General features: G+C 40.0%; 1 protein-coding gene across 1 annotated transcript in view; it reads right to left on the bottom strand.

Annotated features, from left to right (window-relative positions):
• Positions 1–2966: 2966 nt before the first annotated feature.
• The window catches only part of EHHADH (enoyl-CoA hydratase and 3-hydroxyacyl CoA dehydrogenase), a 38569-nt gene continuing 25005 nt past the window's right edge, over positions 2967–16530 (bottom strand). The window contains exons 6-7 of the mRNA XM_066241193.1: positions 7203–7544; positions 2967–5906 (exon numbers count right to left, since the gene is read on the bottom strand). Coding sequence (XP_066097290.1) covers positions 4645–5906; positions 7203–7544 — 1604 coding nt within the window. The 3' untranslated portion in view covers positions 2967–4644. The remainder of the gene's footprint in view (positions 5907–7202; positions 7545–16530) is intronic.

The raw sequence follows: 16530 nt of genomic DNA, 5'->3' as shown, positions 1-16530 counted from the left end.
AAACCCCATTAATTCTTGGATCCCACCTGCATTAGTTAAGATTAGGGTCAGCTGTGAATAATTAAATACCTACAATAACACTGGCTTATCCACCGTAGGAATTGATTTCTCTCTCACATGAATGACTGTTGTATAGCAGAGTGGCAACTCTGCCTCACAGGGTCTTGAGGGACCAAGCTTTTTATAGCCCTCCATTCTTCTATCCCTAGGGCATGGCCTTTGTCCTCATGGTCCAGTATAGTGGGTCAAACTCCCACCATTAGCTTTATGTTCCAGGCAAAAAGATGGAGGCTAGATAAAGAAAAAAAAGTCAAAGAATGCCCATCATCTGACTCTTAGTTAGGTTCCCGAAAGCTGCAGTGAGACACTGCCACTTACATCTATTATCTGGCTCTAGCCAAAAAAGCTGACAAATATATTGTATATTTTGAGCAACCAAATACTCTTCTAAAAATTTGGAAGTTTATTACTACAGAAAAGGAAACAGTAGGCTTACAGCCAATAGTCTCTGCCAAAACTTACAAATCAACAACTCTCCAGGCCTTGAAGGCTTCAGGGACTGGCCCAGTGCACTGATTTTGGTTGGGAAGCCTTAGCCCTACCTCATCCTAAGGGCCTCACATTCTGGCTAGAATTAGCCACTGCTTCTGTTAGCACTGCTTCGTCTTTGAGAAGGCGGACTAACCCTAACCATGAAATATGAATATAAGATGCATCCCATCAGCTCTGCCTGTGTGGTCCTATCAGGTGCTTTCAGGGACTCGTTCTGCCAGGCCATTTTAAGTTTGGTGAATGAGAACAAGTAAATATTACAACTGAAGTACACTGAAATTCTTTGAACAAGAATTAAAAACCCTGTGTCACTCTCTCATACATTTTTTCAGGATTCCAGGGAGAAAAAAGTACTAGGAAGCACAGATAAGATGTAATCTTTGTATAAAAACTTGGTCCCGGGCCTGACCTATGGTGGCGCAGTGGATAAAGGGTCGACCTGGAAATGCTGAGGTCGCCGGTTCGAAACCCTGGGCTTGCCTGGTCAAGGCACATATGGGAGTTGATGCTTCCAGCTCCTCCCCTCTACTCTCTCTGTCTCTCCCTCTCCTCTCTAAAATGAATAAATAAATAAAAAAAAACAAAAAAACAAAAAACAACTTGGTCCCGGCCTGACCTGTGGTGGCGCAGTGGATAAAGCGTCGACCTGGAAATGCTGAGGTCACCGGTTCGAAATCCTGGGCTTGCCTGGTCAAGGCACATATGAGAGTTGATGCTTCCAGCTCCTCCCCCCTTCTCTCTCTCTCTGTCCTCTCTCTCTCTTTCTCTGTCTCTTCCTCTCCTCTCTAAAATGAATAAAAAAAATTAAAAACAAAAAACAAACAAAAAAAAACTTGGTCCCTTTGGGGGCATCAATCTAAATGGAGACTTTCCCTCTACGCTTGTCAACTAACCTTTGTTTAGAAAGAAACTTACAGCGATAAACAGAAGAGTTTCTGGCTTGAAATCTATATGAAGTGCCCTGGAAACAATACCAGGGGTTGCACAACTCTAGGGGTGTTGTTTCCATTATATCTCTGCGAGTGGCAACCCCTTGGACCAGCGTATGAAATGGTGTCCCTCAAAGTTGTGTGATGCTGCTCTCCTGCCCGGAAAAGGTGTAACTTGTCTATTAATCTCAGAATATGTGTAAGCCGGCAAGTAAGCAGATGGCACTGAGAGTCCGAAGAGTAGCCAAAAACTATTCTGTTCTTGGGAAAGCTGATTTTAAAGATACTTCAGTGAACTTGATTTATATTAAGCTCATCAATGGCTACCAAAAGGATTCAAGCAATCTATGAGCCCACAATATTTCTGATTTATCAGGGTCTATTTTAAAGACAAATGTGAGACTCTAGAAATTCTGGGTTCCTACAGTGCAGAAGAGGATGATTTGCATACATCATTCTGTAACATCATTAATCAGGGGAGTTTAGGATCCTTCATTTTATCGCACTCACACACACCTGTTCCTGCTGGAAACGAATAAGCAGATAGCAACTGCAGCTGCACAGTGCCGTTACTGATTTAAATAACATCATTAGTCTCATCTTTAAAGCTAGAGTATTATGGCAAAGCTTCAAGTGTGCTTTCACTATATCGTTCTCATCAGAATCAATTACCATTGGAACACATTTTTAAAATGTCATTCAGAAGCTGGGTTTTCTTTAAGATAGATAGTTTAAAAATTATTAGAAACAACAACAAAGAAAGCTTTTTAAGCAAGTGGATTTTCGAGGGTGAGATAGCAGCACATCCTGGAAGGTCTCATCATATTGTTTTATATAGGACCCAACAAATTAGAATTTGATTTGTCACCTTTGACATAAAGTAAGAATAAATAAACTCATATTTTCTCTTCCTATTTTATTTATATAAAGTGTTGGTTCTTAACCTTTATTGGGTCATAAACATTTAGGAGAATGTGGTATCTCTTCTAAGAAATGCATTCAGATATATATATAAACAAACATTAACATAAAATTTCAGAAATTACTGACTCATAAAACCTACTCCTAGATACTCTAGTTTCAAAGCCCCAATCTAGAGGATAGTGTAGGGTGAAAATGAGTTTTAAGAACACAATATAAAACCCATTAAAGGTCTAAAGAAGAAAAAGTTAATGTGTATATGTTTATATTAATTTGAAAAAGAGTCACTTTGGAGGCAAAGTTACTATTTTCAAGAATTTTTTCTATTGACATCTTTAATTTCAAGGACAAATTTATATAAACCCAGTAATGTACATCTTAAAAATTATTTTAAATTGAACTGCAATTTAAGGCACACTATTAGGGGTGTTTTGTTTTTCTGCTGTTATTTTTATAATTAAAAATATATTATATTCATTCATTCAAGATTTCTCCACCAGAACTTTTGATAGTTTTGTTTGGGTTTACAGGTCAAAAGATCATAAAAACAGCACCACACTGAAGTACAAAGCTTGAGTTCATTTATTTATTTATTAAAAAATTTATTAAGATAGAATTACACACCATATAATTAACTCATCTAAGGTATACAAGCCAGTGGTTTTTAGTAGATTCACAGTGTTAAGTAACCATCACCATAATACTCTCAGAACATTTTTTATTAACCCAAGAAGAAATCCTGTGCCCATCTGCAGTCACGCCCCATTCTTCAGCTGCAACCAATCAAGTTTTAAGCAACCTCTAATCTGCTTTCTGTTTCTGTAGATTTGCTTATTCTGAACATTTCCTATAAATGTTCACACAATATGTGGACTTTCATGGCTTGAGTTCTTTCACTTAGCAAAATATTTTCAAGGTCCATCATGTTGTAGTACTTCACATGTATCAGTACTTCACTTCTTTGTATTGCCAAGTATTCTATTGTATAGCTATTCCACTTTGTTTAGCCATCCATCAGTGTTGGACATTTCAGTTTGTTTTCAATTTTGAGCTATTGTGAATAATTCTACTGTAAACATTTGTGTGCAAGTTTTTGTTTTGACCAACCCCTCAACTTTTAACCACACAAAACATTAAAAGTCTTATGACAATATTATAAAAAATTTGTTTTGTAATAATTTTAGATTTTTCAAGACTCAACCAGTTCCATACCCAACATCACAAAAGCTTGTCATGACAGGAAAAGTGGCATCATTACAGAATCTAAATCTAACACCAGATCAGAGGAGGTTAGATGTTCTTTAAGATCCCTTCTTATACTAAATCAATAACTTGCTGCTATCTATTATTTCTCCATGAATAGAAAAGTAAAGAAAGACCAGGGCATCCCCTGATAGTGAAGGGAAATCATCAACAAACATTATGAGCAAGCATCAAGTGCAACTGCGCACATGTGTGACTGAGCCTTGGACGGAAGTGGTAATGTTCAGTGTGACTTGCCATGTTACTTGGAGTTCCCCATTCTGGATTGAAGTACTTGGGCCCTACACCAATTTCCAACTGTGTCTTGCCTACAACTTCAACTCTGTTCTGCCTTTAATATCTTGTGTCTCCCTGGGCAACTTTTCATGATCACTCATGGAGACTCTTACTGCTGACTCTACCCTGCCAACTATCTCCACTCCACCTCCGAGACTACGAACTGAACTTCATCACAGGCATCCGTGCTGGATTAATGCCTGCCTGGACTCTAGATCTGCCAAGGGTTGTACAAGATGCTCAGGGGAGGCACAACGAATGTTTGTTGAATGAAGGATCCATAAGATTTCCTATCAGAGCTATGTATGTGAGGCGAAAGGGGGTCAAAATTAATTTATAACTTAGTTGCTTTTTATCAGCTTTGTTAGTTGATTATATATTTCTCCAATAATAAAAGCACTTGGGAGACTCAAATTTTTCCTGAGGCTCTCTTCTTAGTTATTAAAGTATTAACATGAGTTTATTCACTGAAATTGAAGTAGTTTATCTGATAGAGACAGATTCAGAGGCATCGGAAGCACACCACTGAATATCTGACCCATTAGCATCATCAGACAGAGGACCCAAAGAGGAGGTTTACCTGATTATTTCTTTAACTTTGTATTTCAGAGCAATCTTATTTTGGATCTTTAGATTGAACTTCAATGAAATTCGGTGAGCATTACCTGATGCCGGCAGGTGAGGCATAACCTGAAAGGCTGAATCACAATTTATTGCTGGGCTGTCCTGTCAACCTTTGCCATTCTTTCAGAGGAGGGTTTCCATGGGAAGCCAGTTTTTTCAGATAGTGACAGGGCTCTAGTTGGGGAATATCAAGATTCTGCCTGTAATATTTCTGCAACTTCTCTAGCACTGTGGGCAACCCAACTGTGGACGCATAGAACATGGGCCCACCCTTGTGCCTTGGCCATCCATACCCATGTAAATAGACAACATCAATATGCTCTGGGCTAGAAGCTATCCCATCTTCCAAGATACGAAATGCTTCATTGATGAGTGAATATAAGCAGCGCTCGAGGATCTCATCCTTGCTAACCACACGTGGTTCAATGTGATAGGTTTCTCTGTACTGTGACAGCAATTTGGAAACCCAGGGATCAGGTTTGTGAATCCTACCCAGTGGCTTGTCATATTGGTACCAACCCTTACCTGTCTTCTGGCCAAATCGTCCTGATTCACAGAGCATATCAGAAATAGGGCAATATCTCCTGTTGCCTCGCTTTCGGGCAGGAGTTCCTGGAGGCAACGTCGGTCCAGTAAGACCTTGCCCCTTTCGAGATTTCCAACCCACATCTAACCCAGCAAGATCAGACACTCTAAAAGGTCCCATTTTGAAACCAAAGTCTTCCAGCACCTCATCTATCTCCTCTGGCATACTGCCATCTTCTAACAAGAAATATGTCTGATTGTAATAAGAATTCAACATTCGATTCCCAACAAATCCAAAACAGTTGCCTACTACTACTCCAATTTTTTGTATCTTTTTTGATAAGTTCATAACAGTGGCAATAGTAGTGGGGGAAGAGTATCGGCTGGGAATTACCTCTAACAACTTCATGACATGAGCTGGTGAGAAGAAATGGGTGCCAATGACCAAGTGAGGATGATCAGTGGAAGAAGCTATCTCATCGATGTCCAGAGCTGATGTATTGGTGCACAAAATAGCTTCTGGTTTGCACACAGCTGACAGTTCAGCAAAGACCTGTTTCTTCAGGTTCATTTCCTCAAATACTGCTTCAATGACTAAATCTACACCATGGAGCTCTCTCATAGATGTAGTTAACCTGGGTTTTGGTCCTGACCAATGATGGCCACTCTGCTGCATTTTGGACCCTTCCTTTTCCAAGACAGAAGTTATTATCCTGTTTGCAGTTTCCAGCTGCTTCTTGTCTGATTCTACCGCAATTACAGGAATCTTGGCCTTCGCAAAAGAAATGACAATGCCTCGACCCATTGTTCCCAAGCCTGTAGATAAGAGTAAAGGAGGAAAAAAATGATGTAATGGTATCGAGAATTGAACAATTACACAGTGGATGCAAGCCATCTGTGGCAATGTGGCATTTAAAGAGATCATTTCAAGGAATATAAATGGATTGAATACTAGTTAAGGCTAGACACTGTGTTAAGTGCTTTAGAGTATATAACAGTGAGTATGCTTCACACACACTATTAGAATTAATAAACAAGTTGAACAATGTTGCAAGACACAGGATCAATATACAAAAATCAATTGTATTTCTACACACTCACAATAGGCAATCCGAACACAAAATTAAGAAAACAATTCCGCTCAGAGTAGCATCAAAAAGAATAAAATACTTTAGAATAAATTTAATGAAGAATTGCAAAACCTATACACTAAAACACAGAAAACATTGAGAGAAATTAAAGAAGACCTAAATAAATGGAAAGAATCTCATGTTCATTATTCAGAGGCTTGGTATTATTAAGATGGAAATATTACCCAAAATTATATGCAGAATCAGTGCAACTCTTATCAAAAATAGAACCTTTTTTGCAGAAATAAACAAGCTAATCCTAAAATTTATATAGAAAGAAGCCAATCAGAGAGCTAGCTTCTGAGGAAAGAAGACATTTGTTTGGGAAAATTCCACGGGTCAAAAGTAGGGAAGCCCTTGTTTGAAGGTTCAGATAGATATGAGGATAGTGGGTTTTCTTTTTTTAATTTAGAAATTAAATGTAATGGGGTGACAATGATCAATAAGAATACACAGGTTTCAGGTAAACATCTCTACAGCATTTGAGTCATTGATTGTGTTGTGTGCCCACCATCCAAAGTCAAATCATTTTCCATAGATAAAAGTGAGGATAGTGGTTTTGAACTAGGAGAAGTGAATGGTTCTAGGGACCAGAAAGACAAAAGACTTCACCCCAAATAACTAGCTACAGGAGTGACAGGACACATCTTAAAATGTAGTACAAATAATCATTGTTGGGAAAGCCCACGTGTGATAGATTCATAGAAAGAGGTTGGGATGAGTGAACAAGGCCTGGAGTCTGAATCCAACAGACTTGCCGTCAGACTCTTACACTACCTGCGTTTAGCTCCTTGTTGAGGTTAGTGTCTCTAGGCTTCATATGTAAAATGAAGACAGTTCATTGGCTGAGGTGAAAATGAAGTTAGCTAACACATGTAATATATTTAACATAAAACCAGGCACCCAATGGCCCTAAGCAAATTGTAGTAGCACATTACAAGTGCAGATTTGGAGAATGACATTAACTACCCCATGTTCTTACCGAGGACACCAACTGAGGAGATGGGCCGAGACGACGCTGTTTTCCAGGATGCTCCAGAGGGAACTGACCACTTACTTGCATTCCTCTCAGCGAAGAAAGCATATTGCAGGGCTCTAGCCTGCCCCGATTGCCGCAGGTACAGAAACAGTTCCTCCTCCTTCTTGATGCCCACCTCATAGGGATACTGTACAGCAGCCTGGACTGCACGAACGCACGTCTCCTGAGAAAGGCACCCAGGATACTGCTTCCGCATCTTCAGGAAGGCTTCACTGAAAATAGAGTCCATGTTGGGCAAGATCTGAACTGGCCTGTTGAAAAGTCTACGGGATTCTAGAGACTGATCTGAAAGAAATAAGAAAGAAAATCAGATCTTTGGAAATGATACTTATACTAAGGGAAAATGAGTAAATAATAATAATGATAATAATTTGTTCAGACTCAAAGTACACAATTAAATACTATTCAACAAGATAGTTAATGTGGTCCTGGCCAGTTGGCTTAGTGGTAGAGCATCGGCCTGGTGTGTGGATATTCTGGGTTCAATTCTCAGTCAGGGTACACAGAAGTGACCATATGCTTCTCCACCCCCTCCCTCTCCCTTTCTCTCTCTCTCTCTCTCTCTCCCCCCCCCCTCACAGTCATGGCTCGATTGGTTCAAGAGCATCAGCCCCGGGTACTGAGGATGGCTCCAAGGAGCCTCTGCCTCAGGCAATAAAAATAGCTTGGTCACAAGCATGGCCTCAGATGGGCAGAGCATCGGCCCTAGAAAAGGGTCACCGTGTTGATCCCAGTCAGGACGCACATAGGAGTCAGTCTCTCTATCTCCCCTCCTCTCACTTGGAATAGAAGGGGGAAAAAATATTTAATGTAACATTAATACCAAAGTCTCTAATGTCTTTGCAACTTAGTTCCATAAGAATTTAATAGCTCCAAAGCAATTTCAAGTTATTTAGTTCAGGCATAAAAGCAGCATTTTCCTATTATTCCAATTTTATAATAGATTAAATATTAATCTATCAGTTTAAGGAAAATAGCTCCGAGTTAATAATATTTTAGATTCAAAGTAATTTTAACTTGATTCTTTTTTTTTTTTTTTACAGAGAGAATCAGAGAGAGGGATAGACAGGGACAGACAGACAGGATTGGAGAGATGAGAAGCATCAATCATTAGTTTTTCATTGAGTGTTGCAACCCCTTAGTTGTTCATTGATTGCTTTCTCATATGTGCCTTGACTGCAGGCCTTCAGCAGACCGAGTAACCCCTTGCTCTAGCCAGTGACATTGGGTTGAAGCTGGTGAGCTTTTTGCTCAAACCAGATGAGCCTGCGCTCAAGCTGGCAACCTCGGGGTCTCGAACCTGGGTCCTCTGCATCCCAGTCCGATGCTCTATCCACTGCGCCACCACCTGGTCAGGCTTGATTCTTAATAGTATCAAAAACTTAAAAATACATAGAAAAAAAAAGACAGTGTAATATTGGTACAAAGCTAGACATACAAATCAATGTAGAAAAACTGAGAGAAATAAATCCTTATAATTATGGCCAATTGATTTTCAATTAAGGTGCCAAAACAATTCAATGAGAGAAAAAAAGAAGAGTTTTTTCAACCAATAGTGCTGAGACAACTGGATATCTATATGCAAAAGATAAATAAACTTAGATCTTTATCTAATACCATATATAAAAATTAACTCAGAATGGATCATAAATCTAAGTTATAAAGCTAAAACTATAAAAATTTCTAGAAGAAAACATAGGAAAAACCTTTGTGACCTTGGGTTAGACAAAGTGTTTTTAGCATGATCCATGGAAGAAAAATCAATCAATTCAACTTTATAAAAATTAAAAACTTCTGCACTACAAAGAACACCATTAAGAAAATTAAATGATAAGCCACAGACTGGGAGAAAATATTTGTATAGTAGACAGAATGATGCCTGTCCTCCCACTCCTGCCAAATGTCCCCTTCTTAATTCCCAGAGCCTATGAATTTATTACCTTACATGGCAAAGGGACTCTACAGATGTGATTACGGTGAAAGGCCTTGAGATGTGGAGATTATCCTACATTATTCAGGTGGTCCAATCTAATCATGTGGGTCTGTAAAGGGGAGAACCTCTCCTCACTATAGTGAGGAGAGATTTGATGAAGAAGGGTCAGAAAGATGCAACATGGTGAAGACTAAACCTGTTGGTGATGAGGTGGCTTTGGAGGTGGAGGAAGGAGGCCAAGAACCAAGAGACACTGTGGCTTGTAGAAGCCTTGGTCTTACAATGCAAGGCACTGAACTCCACCAACAATGATTCTCCCCTACAGCCTCCAGAAAGGAGTGAAGCTGCTGACACCTAGATTTTAGCCCAGTAATACCCCTACTGGACTTTTTTTTTTTTTTTTTTTGCATTTTTCTGAAGCTGGAAACGGGGAGAGACAGACAGACTCCCGCATGCGCCCGACCGGGATCCACCCGGCACGCCCACCAGGGGCGAAGCTCTGCCCACCAGGGGGCGATGCTCTGCCCCTCCGGGGCGTCGCTCTGCAGCGACCAGAGCCACTCTAGCGCCTGGGGCAGAGGCCAAGGAGCCATCCCCAGCGCCCGGGCCATCTTTGCTCCAATGGAGCCTTGGCTGCGGGAGGGGAAGAGAGACAGAGAGGAAGGAGGGGGTGGGGGGTGGAGAAGCAAATGGGCGTTTCTCCTATGTGCCCTGGCCGGGAATCGAACCCGGGTCCCCTGCACGCCAGGCCGACGCTCTACCGCTGAGCCAACCGGCCAGGGCCCCTACTGGACTTTTGACCAAGAGATTGCTAAGAGAATAAATTTGTTATTTAAACTGCTAAGCGTGGCCCTGGCCGGTTGGCTCAGTGGTAGAGCGTTGGCCTGGCGTGCAGGAGTCCCAGGTTCGATTCCCGGCCAGGGCACACAGGAGAAGTGCCCATCTGCTTCTCCACCCCTCCTCCTCTCTTTCCTCTCTGTCTCTCTCTTCCCCTCCTGCAGCCAAGGCTCCATTGGAGCAAAGTTTGCCTGGGTGCTGGGGATGCCTCTGTGGCCTCTGCCGCAGGCGCTAGGATGGCTCTGGATGCAACAGAGCGATGCCCCAGATGGGCGGAGCATCCCCCCTGGTGGGCATGCTGGGTGGATCCCAGTCGGGCGCATGCGGGAGTCTGACTGCCTCCCCGTTTCCAGCTTCGGAAAAATGCAAAAAAACAAACAAACAAACAAACAAAAAAACTGCTAAGCTTGTGGTAATTTATTATCAAAGCAATAGAAAATACAGTTTGAAAATCAAGTATCTAATAAAAAATTCATATCCATAATATATAAAAAACTCTGATGACGTAGTAAGAGGAAAGATAACCTAATTTTTTAAATTTATTTTTTATTTATTGATTTTTAGAGGGAGAGTAGGAAGAGAGAAAGAGAAAGAGAAACATCCATGTATTTGTTGTTCCACTTATTTACACATTCGTTAATTAATTCTTGTATGTGCTCTGATGGGGGCTCAAACCTGCAACCTTGGTAAATTGGGATAATGCAGTAACCAACTAAGCTATTCCACCAGGGAGTAACTCAATTCTTTAAACAGGCAAAACTTGAGTGGCTATTTCACCAAAGAGGATATGCATATGGCTAACAAGCATGTAGAAAATGATTAACATCATTAGTCATTAGGGAAATGCAAACTCACACTACAGTGAATGGGTAGGCAGATTTTAAACATCATTTCTGAGGTTAAAGTATAAAAATCTCACTCTCTTCCTCTCTCACTTCCTCACTCTGATGCAAATCAGCTGTCAAGTGTGAGTTGCCCTTTGGTGGAGCCCATGTGACAAAGAGCTGAAGGAGGTTTTCGGCCAATGACAAGAGAGGATCTGAAGTCTTTAGTTTACTGGGCCATAAGGAACTGAATCCAACTAACACCCACGGGAGCTGGGAGGCAGATCCTCTTCCAGTCTAGCCTTGAGATGAATCCAGCCCCTTCAACGCCTTGAATATAATGTTATGTGAAATCCTAAACCAGAGGACTTAGCCAACCATACCCAGATTCCTGACCCACAGAAACGGTAAGATTTTAATGAAGGTTTGATTTTTGGGATAACTTGTTATGCAGCTATATATAACTAATATAGACCCACTAAAATGATTGCAATAAAAAAGACATCAATATCAAATGTTGTTGATGATGTGGAGTAACTGGAACCCTGGTACATTGCTTGTGAGAACATAAAACAGTACATCCACTTTAGAAACCAGTTTAACAGTTTCTTAAAAGATAACAAACTTATTGTTCAGCCTAGCAATTCCACTCCTAGGAATCCATTGAAGAAAAATGAAAACATATGTCCATATAAAACTTAAATGAATATTCACAGCAGCATTATTCATAAGAACTCAAAAATGGAAACACTCAAATACCACCAACTGATGAATAGATAAAGAAAATGTGGTATAGCCATGCAAGAGAACACTACTCAGCTATAAAACAAACTACTCATACAATGCTACAGAAGAACCTCAAAAATAAGCTAACTGAAAAAAGCCAGATGCAAAAGATTACAGGTTGTGTGATGCCATTTATAGTGTATGTGCAGAATAGACAGACGCATAGAGATGGAAAGCTCTATGGTTGCCTAGGGCTAAGGCTAGCTGCAAAAGGTCATGAGGGGACTTTCTGGGGTACTGGACAAGTCTGAAGACTGATTTATGGAGATGGTTGCACAACTCTATGGGGTAAAATGTGCCTCATTAAAGCTGTTAAGAATATTCTAGAAAAGAATTTATCAAGACCTTTAAGAGGATAATGTAACATTTTATTAAGAACATTAAAAAAAAAAGACTTTAATAGAGAAAGAGCTCATGTTCCTGGGTATAAACAGTTAATAGCAAAAAAGTAGAAATATTCTCATATATGTATATCATATATAAATTTCTAATCAGGATTTTTACTCTTCTATTTATTTAATTTCAATAGAATGTTTCTAATGTTTGCATATAAGAATAAATACATAACAAATTACATTATTAAAACTGTTTTCTAAAACAATATACTATAAAATATTTTCTAAAAAGTGCTACCATCTCAAGAATAAACCATTGTATCAAAAATGTACATATGAGTTTAGACAGAAAACCTACCAAATCTTATAGAGCAGTTTCACTATAAAAAGACATATGAATGTGAGCCCGTCTGCCATTCCTGTATGTGCCCGATGGAGAGTAAGATTAGGATGTAATCACGTCCGCTTGGAAGTATATCTGTGAAGCATTGCATAATTTCAGCCTTTTTAACCTAGGAGGGGAGAATATTTTAATGCTTGATTTTTATGTAGAATTGAAAAGAATGGATTTTAAATTGTTGCTTTCCCATATAATGTTAAGAATAGGATTCAAGAAAGGAAGGAAAGATGGTAGTTAGCAGCATGCAATCCTTGTTCACCCTGCTTTTGTTGGAAAAATATGAACTCTACCCAACAGGCTACCAATTACTTGCTTATTTACCCCATGAGTTAGCCCTATCCTCAACTTACGGGCAGGCAAGCTCAGCAGAGAAGGATGGAAACCTTTCCATGGCCTGATTTAATTTCTGGTGGTCCAAAAGGAAGATAAGAGTGGACAGTAGGAAGAGGGGGAGGGAGAAGACAAGTGTGTGAAAGACCAAGTAGATGAGGGAAGGGGGCTGAGCTGTCAGTGTTGTGGCATAAACAGAGGGCTTGGAACAAGCACAGATTGGAATTTCTTAGCGGATCCCTGTCCTTGTGACATTGCCACTGTTCCTACCGTGTTGGGTTGACTTCTCAACACCATAGCACATATCAGAGTTATTTGAGGAGTTTAAAAAGTTCAGATGCCCAAGCCCCACTATAGATGCAGTTAAGGGTTTTTAAGGGTGGAGCCTGGGCACGAGTATTTTTTTTAATTCAGCTATTAATTTTGTAGTGTCACTTCTGAGAGGTCCAAGAACAGAGTCAGTGGTGGGCTTCAGCTGGTTTGCACTGATTTGGCAGAACCAATACCTAATTTTTGTTGAGTTTGGCGAACTGGTTGTTAAAATGGCACTTGTAATCAGGGTTCTCTCTAAGATGAGCAGGAAGTATCAACTCCCATATGTGCCTTGACCAGGCAAGGCCAGGGTTTCAAACTAGCGACCTCAGTGTTCCAGGTCGACGCTTTATCCATTGCGCCAACACAGGTCAGGCTCACTGGAAATAACTTAACTAACAATTTTATTGTTTTTTTTTGTCAAGTATTATTTAATATTTTTTCATTAATATTTAAAAACTGTCTTATAAAATAATCTAGTTTTGTGTACCTCTTTTATTGTTTTTATTTAAGTATTAAATGCATGAAATACTTTTTCTTATATCTTTTTTTATACTTAAAAGGGTCATTAGGGCAGAGAGCCAGTTGTTAAATTATTTGAATCCTGCTACTGAGCATGGTGTTATGTCAGACACTGTATCAAGGACAACTATAGCTCCTGGAAAGTTTGCCCTGGGCCAGAGTTTGAAAAGGAAAAAGAAGAGAAAAAAAGAAAAAGAAAAGAAAAGAAAAAGAAATAAAAGGAAGGAAGGAAGGAGGGAGGGAGGGCGGGAAGGAAGGGAGGAAGGGAGGGAGGGAGGGAGGGAGGGAGGGAGGAAGGAAAAGAGAGAAGGAGAGAAAAAGAAAGAAAGAAAGAAAGAAAGAAAGAAAGAAAGAAAGAAAGAAAGAAAGAAAGAAAGAAAGAAAGAAAGAAAGAAAGAAAGAAAGAAAAAAGGAAAGAAAGAAAGAAAGAAAGAGAGAAAGAAAGAAAAAGAAAGAAAGGAGAAAAAGAAATAGACAAGAAAAAATCAAAGTAAAGTCTGCTTAATGATATTCAGTCAAGATTGCTGATCAGCATAATCCTGTTATCCTAGGGATGCTCAGAACCTCTCAGGCTGCATATGTGCATTCTGGGAGCTACCCACAGCACTTAACCAGATCAGCCTAGGGGTCAAGTGAGTTACATTCACTGGAGAGTTTGGGATCAGAGCACCATCATAGATGGTTTTTCCCTGTACAATTTCCTATCCTTTTCCTGCTGTAGCTATAACTGAAGGGTGTTATTATCTTACAATTTCAGTTTACTGCCACAAAATATATTCAGAATTTGGGTCTATAGGCCTAGTGTTTTCAAAGGGTATTATTATACATGTGATAGTTTTAGAGTTCTGGTAGTTTTAAAGTCAACTCAGCTGTACCTACCTAATAAGAGAGGCAAGTATGAGCAAGTCAGCACCAGCATTGCCCGCACAGGAAAATGGGTGAGAGAGGAACTAATTGGTGATTCAAATATGCTTATGGTTAAATTCTTTTCTTGACCCATTCACATTTTTTCTTCATTTTTCAAGGTTTTCTAAGGCATAATATTCAAGTTTTGATTTTTAAAAAAGTGAATTATGTTCCTAATGGAAGAAAAGGAGGTGATTATTTTCCAGCCTTCCTATATGGTAAACTGACAGGAAGAGATTTTCTCTGCCTAGGATAAAGAGAGACGGAATACACCATTTATAGAAATGGTTTTCTAAGACATAAAGGATTCTCTCTACTCTAATGCTGATGAACATTGAGCTATCTCTGTCAGAGAAACTCTGCAAAGAATAGACAGAACAACTGTACTTTCCCAGGCTTGCGGGAGGTCACCCACAGAAGCTGGGTAGTATGTCCAAAGGAAGTTAAATTTAGACACATGCTTAGGCCTCCTATGTAAGGCAGTGTCACCCTGACCTTGTGAAATATGTTTATGTAAATGTTGACAAAGAGTAAAAATTACAAAGAGCAAAAGATAAAATAAAGAGAAAGACAGATGAAATCACTAAGTTTTTTTTAAAGTCACAAAGCCAAATAACCAGGGTCTTTAGACACAATTAGAATTGTTACAAAAGGCTAACACAGCCAGTGCAGTCACAGTAACAGGACCAAGGTTCATGACAGGGACAAAAGCAGAGCATTAGGCTCCCAGTTGGATGTCCCCTGTGCCCATTTTGAATAACAGCACACACTTTCAGCTTCATGCCAGAAACATGCACGTAGTAATGAGTTCTTACTCAGTTTGGGTAAAAGCAGTGCAAACAAGTTCTTAATGTAAGTGCAAATAAATAACATTTTATAGAGCCCTCCTTCCCCCAGTTTTGCCAAAGCAACTGACTTGACCAAGTAATTCTGAATTGCTCTTCTAAGTCTATTGCACTGCAATTGTCTGAGAGGCTTCATATAACCACAGCATTAAGATACATGAAGCTGCTTGACCAACGGTGGTGCAGTGGATGGAGCGTCGACTTGGGATACTGAGGACCCAGGTTCTAAACCCAACATCAACAGCTTCAGCACAGCCTCATCAGCTCGAGCATGGGATCATTGAAATGATCCTATGGTTGCTGGCTTGAGCCTCAAGGTTGCTGGCTTGAGCCTAAGGTTGCTAGCTTGAGCAAGGGGTCACTGGCTTGTCTTGAGCCCCCTGGTTAAGGCATGTGTGAGAAGCAATCAATGAACAATTAAAGTAATGCAACTACCAGTTAATGCTTCTCATCTTTTTCCCTCCCTGTCTCTCTCTCTCTCTGTCCCCACACCTCTCTTGCTAAAAAAAAAAAAAAAAAAAAAAAAAAAAAACCACAAAAAAAACCCCATGAAGCTAATTACTTTAACTCTCCAGGATACACATTAAGTTTGTAGAGAAATTTGCAGCAACTTCTCTAATCACATTTTTAGATATGTGCTCACCTTCTACAATCCACTCCCACACAAAACTGGCTCCAAAACCGCTGATTGCAACATTGCCCATTGGAAATTTTTTCTCTCCTTTCGTATTGGATGTGAAAACTAAATATGTACTCTTTTTTTCTTTTCCTTTCTTTATTAAGTGAAGACAGGGAGGCAGAGAGACAGATTCCTGCATGTGCCCTAACTGGGATCCAACTGTAAAGCCCCCTATTGGGTGATGCTCTATCCATCTGGGGCTGCTGCTCCGTTGCTCAGCAACCAAACTATTTTAACACCTAAGGTGAGGCCATGGAGGCATTTTCAGTGCCCGAGGCCAACTTTGCTCAAAGCATTTGAGCCATGGTTGTGGAGGTGAGGGCTAAGAGAGAAAGATGGGGTAGGAGGAAGGATGGAGAAGCCAATGATCACTTCCCCTGTGTGCCCTGACCGGCAGTCGAACCTGGGACTTTCACACACCAGGCCAATGCTCTACTACTGAACCAACCAGCCAGGGCCATAAATATGTACTCTTAATCTTTTTTTTTTTTTAAGTCAATATTTCAGCAGTGGAGTTGGAGGTAAAAATGTGGGTGGGAATTTTTAAAATTGAAACATGATT

This window comes from Saccopteryx bilineata, chromosome 8 (assembly GCF_036850765.1).
Source record: "Saccopteryx bilineata isolate mSacBil1 chromosome 8, mSacBil1_pri_phased_curated, whole genome shotgun sequence".
In the NCBI taxonomy this organism is placed as follows: domain Eukaryota; kingdom Metazoa; phylum Chordata; class Mammalia; order Chiroptera; family Emballonuridae; genus Saccopteryx; species Saccopteryx bilineata.
This window is presented reverse-complemented; position numbering and strand designations above follow the sequence as displayed.